Genomic DNA, 15,988 nt, shown 5'->3' with positions numbered 1-15,988 from the left:
GTGAGAGTCTTGCAATTAGCTGCACATAAATGCATAAGGCATGCGTTTTATAGATTGTTTGCAACGGCAGGGAGTTACATAAACTTCCCCTGTGATGCCAATAGTCAGAATGAGCGGGCACTCGGCTTCATGTATCTGGTTGGCTTCCCACAAGTGTAAGGTGCCATTGATTGCACACGCGTGGCAAACCAAGGGCCTACTGATCATCCAGGAGCATTCATCAACTGCAAGGAAGTTAATTTCATCAATGTTAGGCTGGCATGTTCCCACAAGAAAAGGTTCACACTGGTCTATGCTAGATTCCTGGGGTACTGCCATGATGCTTTCATACTGCATCAGTCCAACATTCCCGACCTGTTCATACCTGGGTGGCTGCTAGACAACAAGAGATATCCACTTCAAACCAGACTGCTGACAAATTTGAGAAACTCTGCTGATGAATCCCAAGAGTGCTACAATGACAACCATATAACAACCAAATGTGCCATCAAGCAAGCCATCGGCATGCTCAAGATGCGCTTCAAGTGCCTGGACACTTCTGGAGTTGCCCTTTAAATACTCACCAGTGAGTGTCTCTAGGAGAATCCTTGTGTGCTGTCTTCGGCACAATATAGTGCAGCAATAAGGACTAGAGGTAGAGAAGGGAATAAGCCACTCATCACTCATCATCTGATGAGGATTTCCATGGAGAGGAGGTGAAGTAAGATGAAGATGGAGCTTCCCAATGCCAGACCAGCCATTAATATTGCTGCTTAGGATGCCAGGGATTCCCTAATAGTTAAAAGGATTTTAGTCCAGTGTGAGTGATATCACATACCACCCCCCCCCCCCCCACCCCCCCCCCCCCCCCCCCCCCCGACGCCCCTCCTCAAGTCTCACTAACAAAAAGCAGTCCTTTTGCCAACCATTCACCCATTGCATATCCACCAATTGGCATCTGTCAATTTATGTCTTCACAACGAGCCACTGAAAAGGCGAGTTGATAGCCTACATGCAAGAATGGGCAACACAGGAAAGTGATGCAAATTAAAATATTTTATGTGATTTGATTTTTTTTTAAAAAGGAAACTTAATATTTTCAAAAAACCCATGTGCATACATACCCTTGGTGAACTATAAAAATCTTCACTTTAGGAAATGTAACACCACTACTCAGAAGGTAGCGAATGTTATTCAAGAAAGAAGGGAGAGAGAAAACAGGGAACTACAAGCTAGTTGGCCTGATATGAGTGTTCGGGAAAATGCTGGAATCCATTATTAAGGAAGTGGTAACAGAGCACTTAGAAAATCATAATATGATTAGGTAGAGTCAGCATGATTTTATGAAAGGGAAATCATTGTTGGCAAATCTATTAAGAGTTTTTTTCTGAGGATGGAAGTAGCAGGGTAGATAAAGGGGTTGTAGTATATTTGGATTTTCAAAAGGCATTCAATAAGATGCTGCATGAAAGGTTGTTAAGTGCTTATCGGGTTGGGAGTAATATAGATAGAGGACTTTGGTGAGAGCATAGAGCTTTGGTCTTCTTACCTAAGAGTGGATATACTTAGAGTTGGTGCAATAAAGGTTCACTAGTTTGATCCCTAGGTCAAGAGGATTGTCTTATGATGACAAATTGTGTAGAATAGGCTTATACTGTCTGGAATTCAGAAGAATGAGAGTTGATCTCATTGAAACATACAAATTTCTGATAGCACTTGACAAAGTATATGTTGAGAGGTTGTTTCCCCTGGATTGGAGAGTCTAGAACAAGGGGGCATTGACTCAGGATAAGGGGTCTGCCATTTAGATTTAGATTTATTTTAGATTTAGAGATACAGCACTGAAACAGGTCCTTCGGCCCACCGAGTCTGTGCCGACCATTAACCACCCATTTATACTAATCCTGCACTAATCCCATATTCCTACCACATCCTCGCTTGTCCCTATATTCCCCTACCACCTACCTATACTAGTGGCAATTTATAATGGCCAATTCACCTATCAACCTGCAAGTCTTTTGGCATGTGGGAGGAAACCGGAGCACCCGGAGGAAACCCACGCAGACACAGGGAGAACTTGCAAACTCCACACAGGCAGTACCCAGATTTGAACCCAGGTCGCTGGAGCTGTGAGGCTGCGGTGCTAACCACTGCGCCACTGTGCCGCCCCTGGCACAGGACTGAGATGGAAATCCTCTCCTTAGAGGGTTGTGAATCTTTGGAATTCCCTACCCTCGAGGGCGGTGGGCGCTCAGTCATTGAGTATATTTAAGGCTATTATTGAGTATATTGAGATCGATAGATTTTTGGATCCTCAGGAAATCAAGGGATCGGGCAGGAAAGTGGAGTTGAGATCAAAAGTCAGACTTGGTCCTAGTGAATGGCAAAGCAGGCTCAAGAGGCTTACTGCTGCTCCTATTTCTTATGTTCTTTGCCTACTGCTGCTATGTGGTGAAACCCCTATGGTTTCAGCAGAAGTAGACGCAGACTGCTCAGATCCCTGCTCTGAATGTTGAGATGCTCTTGACTGATAACCTCTGAATATTGCAGCCCCTGAGGGCTCCACCAAAGACTGCTCCACCTGCACCTGTGCAGAGGCAGATTTGGACAATGAAGCAGAATGTCAGGTACTGGCTGAGGCGGGTGAAATGGATGAAATGTGGGAGCATTTTGAGTGGATCTTTCACTTCCATGTCCCTTTTTGCCTTCATCCCTCATCTGGGCCAACAGCACATCATTCCCGCCTCCGTGCAGGAGAGCAGCTTGGTGAAGATCAGTGCCATATTCTAAGGTCATAGCTAAGGTATCTGTCATCCCGTTTAAGGCAGCTGACATGTTGGCATCTAAAGTCTGCAAAGCCATGGTCATGGCCTGCATGAACTCACTTAATTTCTGCAACTGAAATTCCATAGAGGAAGCCACTCCTATGGAAAAAGACATTCTCTCAATAGCCTGGAGGACAGAGGGGCTGGAAATTAATTAGTACTGGCTAAAATCAACTCAAGATGGCTTAGTCTTGTATGAAACGTGATTTGGAGATATTTAATGATATAATCAGGCAGCTGCAAAGTCCCAGTCTCTGATGGTCAGGGATACACTGCTCTCCAGGCTGCCCATCACCTTTGCAGTTGTCAGCTGCACTAGCTATGACAGCCTCTTTCCCTTTCCCTTGTGTACTATCCTCATTTCTCCTGCAATGGGCAACGACAGACCTATGAGTTGCTGTAAGATATGTGCTTGTCTGATGGATACTATGTATTCGATGATGTTGACTACCAGTCAGATGCATCAGATTGTATAAGGATTGGGGTGAGTGGCATAGAGTCATAGTCATGGAATTATACAGCACAGAAACACCCTTCAGCCCACTGTGTACACGCCGGTCATCAAGCCTATCTATTCTAATCCCAATTTTCCAGCACTTGGCCCGTAGCCTTGTATGCTATGGTGTTCATCTAAATACTTCTTAAATCTTGTGAGGGTTCCTGCCTCTACCACCCCTTCAGACAGTGTGTTCCAGATTTCAACCACCCTCTGGGTAAAAATATTTTTCCTCAAATCCCCTCTAAACCTCCTGCCCCTTACCTTAAATCTATGCCTGCTGGTTATTGACACCTCCGCTAAGGGAAAAAGTTTCTTCCTATCTATGCCTCTCATAATTTTGTATACCTCAATCAGGTGCCCCCTCAGCCTTCTCTGCTATAAGGAAAACAACCCTAGCCTATCCAGTTTCTCTTCATAGCTGAAATGCTGCAGCCCGGCAACATCGTGGTGAATCTCCTCTGCACCCTCTCCAGTGTAATCACATCCTTCCTATAGTGTGGTGACCAGAACTGTACACAGTACTCCAGTTGCGCCTAGCTAGCATTTTATACAGCTCCATCATAACCTCCCTGCTGTTATATTCGATGCCTTGGCTAATAAAGGCAAGTATCCCATATGCCTTCCTAACCACCTTATCTACCTGTGCTGCTGCCTTCAGTTATCTATGGACAAGCACACCAAGATCCCTCTGACCCTCTGTACTTCCTAGGGTCCTACCATCTGTTGTATATTCCCTTGCCTTGTTAGTCCTCCCAAAATGCATCACCTCACACTTCTCAGGATTAAATTCCATCTGCCACTGCTCTGCCCATCTTACCAGCCCATCTATATCGTCCTGTAATCTAAGTCTATCCTCACTATTTAATACTCCGCCAATTTTCATGGCATCTGCAAACTTACTGATCATACCTCCTATAATTCACATCTAAATCATCAATGTACACTACAAACAGCAAGGGTCCTAGCACCGATCTCTGCAGTATACCACTGGTCACAGGCTTCCAATCGCAAAAACAATTGTCGACCATCACCCTCTGCCTCCTGCCACTAAGCCAATTTTGGATCCAATTTGCCAAATTGCCCTGGATCCCACTAGCTCTTAACTTCTTGACCAATCTCTATGCGGGACCTTATCAAAAGCCTTACTGAAGTCCATGTAAACTATATCAACTGCTTTACCCTCATCTACACACCTAGTCACCTCCTCGAAACATTCAATCAAATTTGTTAGACATGATCTCCCCCTGACAAAGCCATGCTGACTATCCTTGATTAATCCCTGCCTCTCCAAGTGGAGATTAATTCTGTCCCTCAGAATCTTCTCCAATAGTTTCCTTACCACTGATGTTAGACTCACTGGCCTATAATTACCTGGTTTATCCCTGCTACCCTTCTAGAATAATGGTACCACATTCGCTGTCTTCCAGTCCTCTGGCACCTTTCCTATGGCCAGAGAGGATTTGAAAATGTGTGTCAGAGTCCCTGATATCTCCTCCCTTGCCTCACAAAGCAGCCTGGGATACATCTCATCTGGGCCTGGGGATTTATCCACTTTTAAGCCTGCTAAAACAGCTAATACTTCCTCCTTTTCAATGCTAATTTGTTCAAGTATATCACAATCCCCTCCCTGATCTCTACACCTACATCGTCCTTCTCCATAGTGAACACAGATGAAAAGTAATCAGTTAAAACCTCACCTCCATCCTCCGGCTCCCCACACAGATTGCCACTTTGGTCTTATATTAGGCCCTACTTTTTCCCTGCTTATCTTGCCCTTAATATACTCATAAAATGCCTTTGGATTTTCCTTAATCGTGCCTGCCAGTGGTTTTTCATGCCCCCTCTTCGCTCTCCTAATTACTTTTTTAAGTACTCCCCAGCACTTTCTATACTCCTCTAGGGCCTTCACTGTTTTCAGTCCTCTGAATCTGCCATAAGCCTCCTTTTTTTTTTCCTTATCCAATCCTCTATATCCCTTGACATCCAGGGTTCCTTGGACTTATTGACCCTACCCTTCACCTTTATGGGAACATGTTGGCCCTGAATGCTCACTATTTCCTTTTTGAATGACTCCCACTGGTCTGATGTAGACTTTCCTACAAGTAGCTGCTCCCAGTCCACTTTGGCCAGATCCTGTTTTATCATTTTGAAATCGGCCTTCCCCCAATTCCTTATTTCGATCCACCCTTGTCCTTTTCCATAACTACCTTAAATCTTACAGTGGTGAATGGACAAATGGGGAGGTCAGGAAGTTCAAACAGAGTGAAGGAAGGGTGCTCGTCAAACTTAAGTGGCTGTGAGAAATGATGTGTTGGAGTACCCTTGACAGGAGATGTGGTGCAGTATGCACTACAGGATGTAGGTGAATCTGCAACTGGTTAGGTCTTTAAAGTGCTTTATGCACTGGATCCAGTTATGAACCACAATCCTGCTGCTGCTGACTATGCCGCCTTCGCAAAGGTTTCTTCTTCTCATTGCTGGGAGGAATTGTCTCCTTTCTGCTCCTTGTTTCCCCCAACAATACAAAAAGCAATGTGTTGATAAACCAATGATCAGCTTTTAAACATCCTGATTCCATCTTATATGATTACCATGTCTATGCAAAACCTTTCAAATTCCATCTTTGAATTGGCCTTTCAGATTTGAAGTTACATGGTGTGGGCTAATGACCACTGGATACACGAAACCCAAAAATAATATGTTTAGGTAACCCTGTTGAAATTGGTCATTCCAATGCACCTAAATCTCATTCAGCTTTCATGGCTGCTATTGTCCCACTGCTCAGAACCCGCCTCTTTGTTATTATCGAGCCCAAGGTTTCAGGTCAATAACATTCCATCAGAACCTGTTGATGTTGGAGGTGAACAGCTTTTAAGCAAGTGCGGGACCAAAGAAAAGTTGGGGGGTGGGTGGTGCAAGGAAAGAACAGGTGATAAGGTGGAGGACAGGAGTGATTCAATGTCAAAAGGAATGCTGGTGCAAGGCAAAAGAGGATAATAAAGAAACAAGTGAAGAAACAAAAGTTCTGGCAAGAAGAGGTGTAAAATGGTTTCAACAAAATAGCAGAGGGGGAGGAAAGTATGAAAAATTTGGCAAAACAGAGAAGGATCACTTGACCCAGGAATGCAGCAGAAGAAAGGCAGGTAGATCCCAGTGATGTGGACTATCCCACTGGCCATATATCGATAGATTTCTACTCCTCTACTCCTAGTGTCTCTGGTGCAGCCACCCTCCATTACCAGCACCTGCTCTCTGATTTTTTTTGGTAAATATATACCTTGTTTTCACCATTCATCATGTCCAATACTAAAACGTACACAATAATATCTGTTTGCCTTCACTCAATTCATAAGATGGTTACATACTGTGAATAATCATTGCTATTTCTGGAATGTTCCAAACAGCAAGTCAACATCGACCAGTGTGAAGTCCAATCCATCTAAAAGACACAGAGACCGTCTGAATGCTGAGTTAGATCATCTGGCCAATCTCCTGCCGTTTCCACCAGATATTATTTCCAAACTGGATAAACTTTCGGTCCTACGCCTCAGTGTCAGCTACCTTCGAGTGAAAAACTTCTTCCAAGGTAGGCTCCATTAGCGCTGATGGGTTCTTTATTTTAATCTCTCTTTTATTTTCGGTCACTTAAATTGACATATTCTACTCTTAATCCTGTAAAATAGCCCTGGTTGTTCTCAATCCAAATACTTTTACATTTTTCTACCCTTTTTTGTTGTTCCATGTTTTACCCTTGAGTTTTCTGTCTGCTTCTATTTCTCTGCACTGTTCTTTCATTCATGTATTTCAGTCTATTTTTCCTTTACCATGGGTCATTCCTTACAATTCTCTCGATAGCCTCCTGCATTCACCTTTAAGCCTTTGTCCTACCATTTGCTGCCATGTCTTCAGCTGTCTAGATACCACACTCTGAAATTGCCTCTCCTAAAGCTCTCTGCCTCTCCACCTCCCTCTCTTTCTTAAGACCCTCTGTAAAACTCACTTCTTTGAACCCAACTTTGGGTTGGTGTCCCATTTTTTAATTGCAGTTATGCACCTTGGTACCTCTGTTAAAAGTGCTATATAAATGCGCATTCTTGTAGGAATTGTATTTTTAAAACGATCTCAACTTTTCCTTGCCTTCCTGGTACCTTTACGTTGTGAATTCTCTCTTGCTGTCTTTGTCTTTTGGCTTTTTCTTTAAGATTTCCTCTGCTCTTCCAAACAAAGCTGTTTTAAATTTGTTCCAATGTTATTCAATAGCACATACTGTGTCCCTTTTAAAACTCTTCAAATCTGTCGTTCATTTTTATAGCATATTTCTTTGCTTTGTAACTTATTGAAACCATCATCGTTAATCCTTAACAAAGTTGAGTCTTGATCATCTTAAGCCTGATTCTTATCTCTGCAACCACTGGGTTGTAGTCTGAGTTACAGTATGTTTTCGAGTTTAAAATTCTTATCCTTGTATACAAATCCCTCCAAGGCTTTGCTCCTCCTTATCTCCAAAACCTCCTCAATCCCTAAACTCTCAGATCTTTGGGCTGCTCCACTTCTGGCCTCTTGCGTATTCCATATTTTCATCAATTCATTGTTGGCAGCAGTGTCTTTAACTGCCTAGGCTCTAAGCTCTGGAATTTTCCCCCTAAATCTCCCTGCCTCTCTACCTCTCTCTCCTCCTCTAAAACATATAAAACCTACCTCTTTGCCCAAACCTTTGGTCATCTGTCCTAATATCTCTTAGGTTTTGCTACATTAAAGGCGCTATGTAAATGCAAGATGTTATTGTTTATTGAGTCTTTGAAACAATTTCCTACTGTAACATAATGTGTCTAGTTTCTTGCTTTCCATTGTCTTTTTTTGGTTCCTTCCATATTACCAACAATGTGACCCTGACACAGCATTGGCGGGCAGATACTCTTTAGATATTGCCTGAGCTTGTACCTAAGTGTGTTGTCCAGTTTCCTTTAAATATTTGAATGGTACTTGGCACCTGCAGTGTGAGAGCCAAAAGGGTCGGCGATCAGAATGGCAGAAATGGAAGGGCTACCGGCTGCCTTAATATAGTGTGCCACCTTTTTAGTATAATGGTTTGGGAGTCAATGGGGCAATTTTAACACCCAAGAAAGGTGGTTTGGAATTGGGTGGAAACTAAGGGCTGAATTTTGAAGAAGTGGCAGAAGTCCCACTGTCTGGGTTTAAAGCAGGAGCAGGTGCCACCCAGCTTCGGTGGGTGGCAGGACATAGGAGCACATTTTGCCAGCCCGCCCCCAAGAGCTGCTGATCCAATCAGAGGGCTGGTAGCTCAGTAGCTTCAACAGCGCTACCAGCAGTGGTGACAATTGCTGGGACTGGAGCTGGAGCTTGAGGGCTCATTGATGGCTGGGGCCATCAAAGAGGGATAAGTAGGGTTGGGGATAACTAGAACCTGACAGGCAGGCTCCAGAAATTGGCGGGTGGGTGGCAACCATTGCCACCAGGAGGTCGCTCTGTGGACCAAAGAGTGCCCAAAAAGGAGGCTGCAGCAACCTCCCCAAGGACCCCCCCACCGAGTCAGCTGGAAGGCTGCCAGCTTTCACTGGTCTCCACAAGCAGCAGCGTGCCACCCAGCTGCTGGCAAAATGCCTCCAGTGCAGGGAATGGCCACTTAAGTGGCTCAATTGGGCTCTGGGCAGGAGGCTCGTCAGCCATTTTTCCTGCCGCTGGCAAAGTGGCATGACAGCAGGAAGGCATTGGGCACAGCACCCGATTCTTTCTCATATCATTTGCCAGCCTTCTCACCTCCCAGCTTGTCCCCAAAGAGCTGGTAAAATTTAGCCCTGAAAATAGAAGAAAATTGAAGCACATCCACAACCTGGCTCCAAAGCACACACTCCGGGTTTAAATGAGGTGCGTTTGGCTGGGTATGAGTAACATACTCGCCGGAGTCGATGCAATCATTAGTGCAGGTGGGTCAGCAATAACACAGCATATGACATCATTATTAATAGAAATGAGGGGATTTTGAATTGATTTATACGTTCTTCTGAATTTAACACATCCAGCGTGGGTTTCTCAGAAAACTCCCTATTGAAAAGGAAGTGAGATTAAGGCGTACTTTATGGGGGTGTTTAGAGTTCAGATTGCCCAATATCAATAAAGGCTCAGTGCTTATTCCTGCTTTATCAGTTCCCTCTGGAAAATGTTTAGAAGAAAATGTGCCATGGATGTTCTCAACTTTCATTCCATATAGGGTCAATCAGCAACCACAGCAGTGACAGCATGCTGTGGAGGGATCAGCAGATGCACAGGAGAGAGATGCAGAACAGCAGAGAGGAGAGCAACAGGTGCTGATATTCCAGCAAGGTCTATGGACAGAGGCTCAGTTTCCTTATCCTATCTGAAGAGTAGTGCTTTTCAGAGCAGGCTCAGATTGTCATGGCAGATGGTCTGCCTCCTGCTAGACCTGGTGGCCAATCATTGCCCATTGTTATCTGAGTCATCACTGCCCTCAATTTATTTGCCTACCAGTGCACCACCAGAGACGTCTCAAGGATCCCTCAGCCTGTAAAAATAAGATAGATCATGGATGGGTTGTTTTCCACATTGTTGACATGTCAATTTTCCCCTGCGACGACAACAGCCAGTGAGCGGGCACTGGCATTCTCCTCCGTGGCTGGTTTCCCACAGGTACAGGGTGCTATTGATTGCACACACGTGGCAATCCAAGGACCAGCACAGCAACCAGGCGATTTTACCGCAAAAGATTTTATTCCATCATACAACTAGATTAGGAGGGATGGGTGATCAAACTAGAGAGGGTACAAAGGAAATTTACAAGGATGTTGCTAGGAATGGAGGCAAGATTGGATAGGCTCGGGTTGTTTTCTTTGGAACAGGGGAGGCTGAGGGGAGATTTCATTGAGGTGTATAAAATTGAATGGCCAAGTTAGAGCAGATAGGAAGGAGACATTTCCCTTAGCAGAGAGGTCAGTAACCAAGGAGAGGAAAGGGTGAAAGCAGAAGTGCGTGAAGTGGAATGGGCACAGTCGAGGGCCCTGTCAACCCCGATGGGGAGCAGAAATCTTCGATTGAGGAAAAAGGAAGACATATCGGAAGTGCTAGGTTGGAAGGTTGCATCATCAGAATAGATGAGACAGAAAAACTGGGAGAATCTACTGGAGTCCTTACAGGAAACTAGGTGTGATGAAATGTAGTCAAGGTAGCTTTGGAAGGTTGAGTTGGCACTCAGGGTACAACAATGGGCAAGATGTGGAAGTGGTGTGAATCAGTAAATTTTATGTGGCCTTACTTTAAAAAAAAAAGGAAACTTAGTGAATTACAATTGTTTTAACTTACACTTCCTAATTACATAGTGTATCCCTTGTGGGAATAAGTAGAGTCAGGGTGCTTAGATTCCTGCCCTGACAGCTGAGATATTTTTGGCCTCTGACCACTGGGTGTTGGAACCCCTGAGGAACCCACCAAAGACAGCTCTACCTGTACCTGTGCAGGGGAGACTTGGCTATCGGGAGATGAGGTAGCATGTCGGGTACTGGCTGAGGGGGACAATGGGTGAGGCATGGAAGCGCTTTGAGTGCCCTTTCACCATCATTCCTCTCTTGAGCTAGTGTCACATCACTATTATCACTCTGCTGCAGACCAGCTTGGTGAAGATTGTGACACCTTGTAATGCCACAGATGTCATCAGTCATCCTGTTTTAACGTGACAGACATGTAGACATCCAAAGTCTGCACAGCCTTGGTCATGACTTTTATGGACTTATTTCCAGCCAGACTTAAGCTCCATGGCGATAGCCACACTCTTCATGGAAGATAGTCTCATAGTTCCCTGCACTGCAATCGACTCTCATTCAAGTTGGACCCTTGTATCCACTCTAGTATTGTGGAGAGTGTGTGTGGCAACATCCATCAGTTCCTTGCAAAGTTGCTGATGTACTTCCATCATTCTGGTTCTCAACAATGGTCTCTGGGGTTCAGAATTTGTGTCAAGCTGAGCATGGCTTTGGGAAGATTGTGCACTGCCCCCCCCCCCACCAACCCCCCCGCTGACACAGACTTTCCACAGCTGTCCCAGCCACCAGTGTCATCTCATGTTCACTTGTGAATTGTGAATCATCAGGTGAAAACCCAACTCAAAGTCTAAGTAGACCCACTGAAGTGCGAGTATTTTCACTGGTACATGGCTGTATTTCTTGAGATGGTACACACTCAGACGGAATGTGAGGGATTGTCCTCCTGCATGTCCAGTGACACTTACTGTATGTGTGAAGGCCCTAGATGACAAAAGCCAAGGGTATGAATTTGTCTTTGCACAGTAACAATCTTAACAATCACCATACTCAGTCTTATAGTTCTGTTATTGATGAAATAAAATGAACATAAGTGTGTCAGATGTACTTTTAATTCTGTCAACCTCCATCTGCAATTTCCCAGTCTCTCCACCTCTAATTGAGGGGAACATACAGTGCCAGTTATCTCCAAGGTAGCTTCCTCTGCATCAGTTAGCTGCACAATTTTCAGTGGGCCACCTCCAGTCCTCTCCCTCTTCCTTGCATTTTGTAATCTCTTCTCCAACAAGGGGTGAAAGCACAGGCCTGCAAATGACTGAAGGTCACGTATTCACACTATGGATGAAGTGCATTCAGTGAAGGTGGTTGTCCGACAGATGCATCGCGTTGCAAAGGAATTGGGGTGGATGGTGTGATGTCCTGTGGGCTTAAGTGAGGCTTAGCCGAATTTGGTATAGATTGGCAAAGATTGAGAGACACAAACGGCAGCAACTGAACACAAAGGCTTCTCCTATTATTCTGTCTTAGTTTCACTTTCTCTTTGCTAGCATGTGTGTTCTACAGCAACCTCTAGAGTTTATAATGCACAATGCAATTGCAATTTCAAAACACTACAGCACTAGAGATGGATAGATGGGAAGGAGAGGAAGTGCATAGAAAGTGAAGGACACATTGTGCTGAAACTTAAGTGGAAACCTAAGAGGAATGATGTGATGGAGAATTCTTGGCAAGGGAGAGTGGGGTGGGGGTTGGGGTGCAGCAGAGGCTTTGCACCACAGGATGTAGGTAAATCAGCAAATATACTCACTGTGTCAGAGCTGGTTAGGTCATTAAACTACTTCCTGCTTTGCATCCAAGATCAAGGCACTATGCTCCTGCTGCTCACCTATCTTCAGCCATGCCTTCTTGGTGAGAGCAGTAGGTTTAGAGTCATAGAAAGATACAGCACTGAAACAGGCCCTTCGAGTCTGTGCCGACCAACAACCACACATTTATATTAATCCTACATTAATCCCATATTCCCTACGACATCCCCACCATTCTCCTACCACCTACCTATACTAGGGGCAATTTATAATGACCAATTTACCTATCAACCTGCAAGTCTTTGGCTATGGGAGGAAACCAGAGCACCCGACGGAAACCCACGCGATCACAGGGAGAACTTGCAAACTCCACACAGGCAGTACCCAGAACTGAACCCGGCTCACTGGAGCTGTGAGGCTGCGGTTCTAACCACTGTGCCGCCCCACTGTTGATGGGGAAAAGTATGTCCTTCCTGCTCCTGACTGTACCTGGCAATAATTCAAGAGAAGCATTGTTGAACCTCTGTGCTGCCCTTCCCCTTTGTGTATCCATCCTGGACACCTGGCTGCTCCAAATTCCAATTCTGCAGTGGCCCTTTAAGTAGTAGCAGTTTGCTACAACTGAGTGGTTTGCTAGGCCATTTCAGAGGGCAGTTAAGAATTAACCATGTTGCTGTGAGTCTGGAGTCACAGATAGACCAGACCGGGTAAGGATGGTAGGTTTCCTTCCCTGAAGGGCATTAGTGAACCAGTAGAGTTTTTATGATAATCCAATAGCTTGATAGTCACTTTTACTGATAACTGGTGTGGCTCCCTGACAGCAGCATGGATTTGTAAATGTACAGCTCAGCAAGTTGTCCTGTGGAAAATCTCATTTTCTCCCCCCCCTATTCACATTAAAACTTTTCCTGTAAAACCTGCCTTTTTCACCTGTATAGTTTCTTTTTAGATTGTTGGCAAATCCAGAGAGAAAAACTTCTCAAGTAGACATCAACCCATGTTGGGTGAGAGACTGGAGTCCCATAAATGCCACACTTGGTATGGACAGTAGGTTTCCTTCTCTAAAGAACATCAGTAAATCAATTGGGTTTTTAGAACAGTCCGATAGTTTCATTGTTACCATTACTGAGACTAGCTTTTTATTCCAGATTTATTTATTTAATTGAATTCAAATTCACAATGCCTATGGTGCATTTGAACTCATGTATCCAGATTATTCGTCCAGGTCACTAGGTTACTAGTCCATTAACATAACCACTGTGCTACTGTAGCCTAGGCCTCCATTGCCTTCTCATGGACAATTAGGGATGGGTAATAAATGCTGGTTTTGCCAGTTATGCTCACACCTTGTGAATGAATTTTTAAAAAACTTCAGTTTGCACCAAGCGGGTGCGCATCATGCCTGCTGCACATCAGGAGATGTGAAACCCGGAAGGAAAAAATTAATAATTAAATCAATTTGAAATCCGAATATTCAACCCCGTAACTTTACTTCTGAGTTTCATTCATGCAATCTCTCTCCTTCCCTGCTCAGAATTGCCTTTGCATAATGTATCGATGTTTTGGGAGGCCAGAAGAGTCAGGGGCATTGACTAAGGTTTGTTTTAATTTTACTTCTGGGCATTCCAAGAGCAAAGCCAGGTTTTTCTGTCAGTCAGAAGTGGCTTGTCAGGCGAGGTGCTACCTTGCCTAGAATTGTCACAGACTTCCCTAACCACTTTAACCAACTGTATATTATTGTAAACTGAGTGTAATAGAACATTTATTGCTACTAAGTTTAAATGACAACTTAATATTTCTACATGAAGAAATCTACAATGTGTTCAAACTGAAGGCATTCCACATGCAGGAAGGGGCTATTGCCATGGTGACAAGAGGCTTTAGTTAGTTCCTAGAACTCCTAGATCACCTGAGGAGGAAGTATGCAACCATTTCTAGGGAGATAGGAATTCGCGGAATTAGAGTTAAAATTGATGTAAGGCACTATGTTAGTCTGCAGACTAGACATGGGACAATTAGGGACTGGAACTCAGACAAAGCAGACTGACAACAGACAGTGGAGAGGTTGAGAGAGGTAGTGGTGAGGTAGAGCTGGGTGTCGTCAGTGTACATGTGGAACCTGATGTCATGTCTTCTGATTGTTGAAGGGCTGCATGTAGATGAAAAATTGGAGGGAGACAAGGATAGATCCGAGGGACTCCAGAAGTAATGGATTGGGAAGGGAAGCCATTTTAGGAGATTCTCTGATTATGATTGGATAGATAAGAGTGGATCCAGGTGAGGGCATTTCCACGCAGCTGGACAATGGAGGAGAGGAGTTGGAGGAGGCTGGTATAGTCAATAATATCAAAAGGCTGCAGTCAATGGATGACATTTGTGACTTTGATCATTATCGTTTCAGTGCTGCGGAAATGGCAGAGACCCAATTAGAGAGGTTCAGATGTGAAGTTGCAGAGAAGCTGGGTATGAATTTGGGAGATGACAACACATTCAAGGACTTTGGAGAGGAAAGAGAGGTTGGAGATGCAATAGTAGTTTGCAATAACAAAGGGTTCAAGGGTAGGATTCTTGAGGAAAGGGGTGATTAAACAGATTTGAAAGGGAGGGAGATAGTACCTGAGGAGAGGAAACCATTTACAATCTCAGTGAGCATAGGGGCAAGGATGGGTAGTTGTGTGTTCAGTGGTTTAATGGGAATAAGATCGAGAGATCGGGAAGTGAGTCTCATGGACAAAATTTGCTCTGAGAGGGCATGAGGAGAGATAGAAGGAAACTGAAGAAAGATGCAGGTTCAAGACGAAGGCAGGGGAGAAACCTCGGGACAAGCTTGGATTGATGGGAAGGGAGAAATGTGGCACAGGCAGCTGAATAAATGATCTCAACTTTAGTAGCTAAGTTCCTGAGCTCCTTGCGCTTGTTGATGTTGATGGTGAAGGGAGGCAAAAGGGGTTTAAAGAGATGATTGATAGTGGAAAAGTATCTTCTCATTGCATCGAGCACCAATTTTACAGTAAAGGTAAGAAAATTCTTAGGCACCTGCAAGTAGAACCTATCGTTTAACTGGAGGAATTAATATACATGAAATGGCTAAGCCAGTACATAAGCATGCTGACATTGGATCTGTTCAAAACATGGAAAGATCTTTAGGACCTGGTATGTTTGATTCTAAATAAACACATAGCTGATTCCAATGGAACTTTGATCCCAGCAGAGAATTCCACTGAATCAAATTGCATCCTCTGCACTCCCACTCTACATAATTCTTGTGTATGTATAATCCCATTCCAGCCAATGAACGTTTCTCGATTACGCTTGTTTCCATTTCTCAATATAATTTAATGCTTGCAATCCAGCACGTCAACCATCATTATATACCGCTAACTGTGTTTACCTGCTCAAATTAGGTTGGAGGTCAATTGATTAAATGAGGTTGGACTCAAAATAAACACTGGAAAGTTCTTAGTTTTTTTTTGTGAGCAGTCTATGGAAAATCTGCCATGTTTCTTTGACTAGCTCGTTGTTCATTTGTTAGAATTACGTTGAATATCATGAAAAAAGTATTAAAGACAGAATGATCATTAAACATAAGAA

At 44.1% G+C, this 15,988-nt stretch overlaps 1 protein-coding gene across 3 annotated transcripts in view; it reads left to right on the top strand.

Annotated features, from left to right (window-relative positions):
- The window catches only part of LOC137379367 (aryl hydrocarbon receptor repressor-like), a 202,744-nt gene that overhangs the window by 34,428 nt on the left and 152,328 nt on the right, over positions 1 to 15,988 (top strand). For 2 of the 3 annotated variants that reach the window (XM_068050084.1, XM_068050075.1), the window contains exon 3: positions 6,708 to 6,889. The exons of the other annotated variant lie outside the window; for it this stretch is intronic. In XM_068050084.1, coding sequence (XP_067906185.1) covers positions 6,708 to 6,889 — 182 coding nt within the window. The remainder of the gene's footprint in view (positions 1 to 6,707; positions 6,890 to 15,988) is intronic. 3 annotated transcript variants of the gene reach the window in all.

Source organism: Heterodontus francisci, chromosome 2, assembly GCF_036365525.1.
Source record: "Heterodontus francisci isolate sHetFra1 chromosome 2, sHetFra1.hap1, whole genome shotgun sequence".
Taxonomy (NCBI): Eukaryota; Metazoa; Chordata; class Chondrichthyes; order Heterodontiformes; family Heterodontidae; genus Heterodontus; species Heterodontus francisci.
Note: the sequence above shows the minus strand (reverse complement) of the source record. Positions and strands in the feature narration are given on the sequence as shown.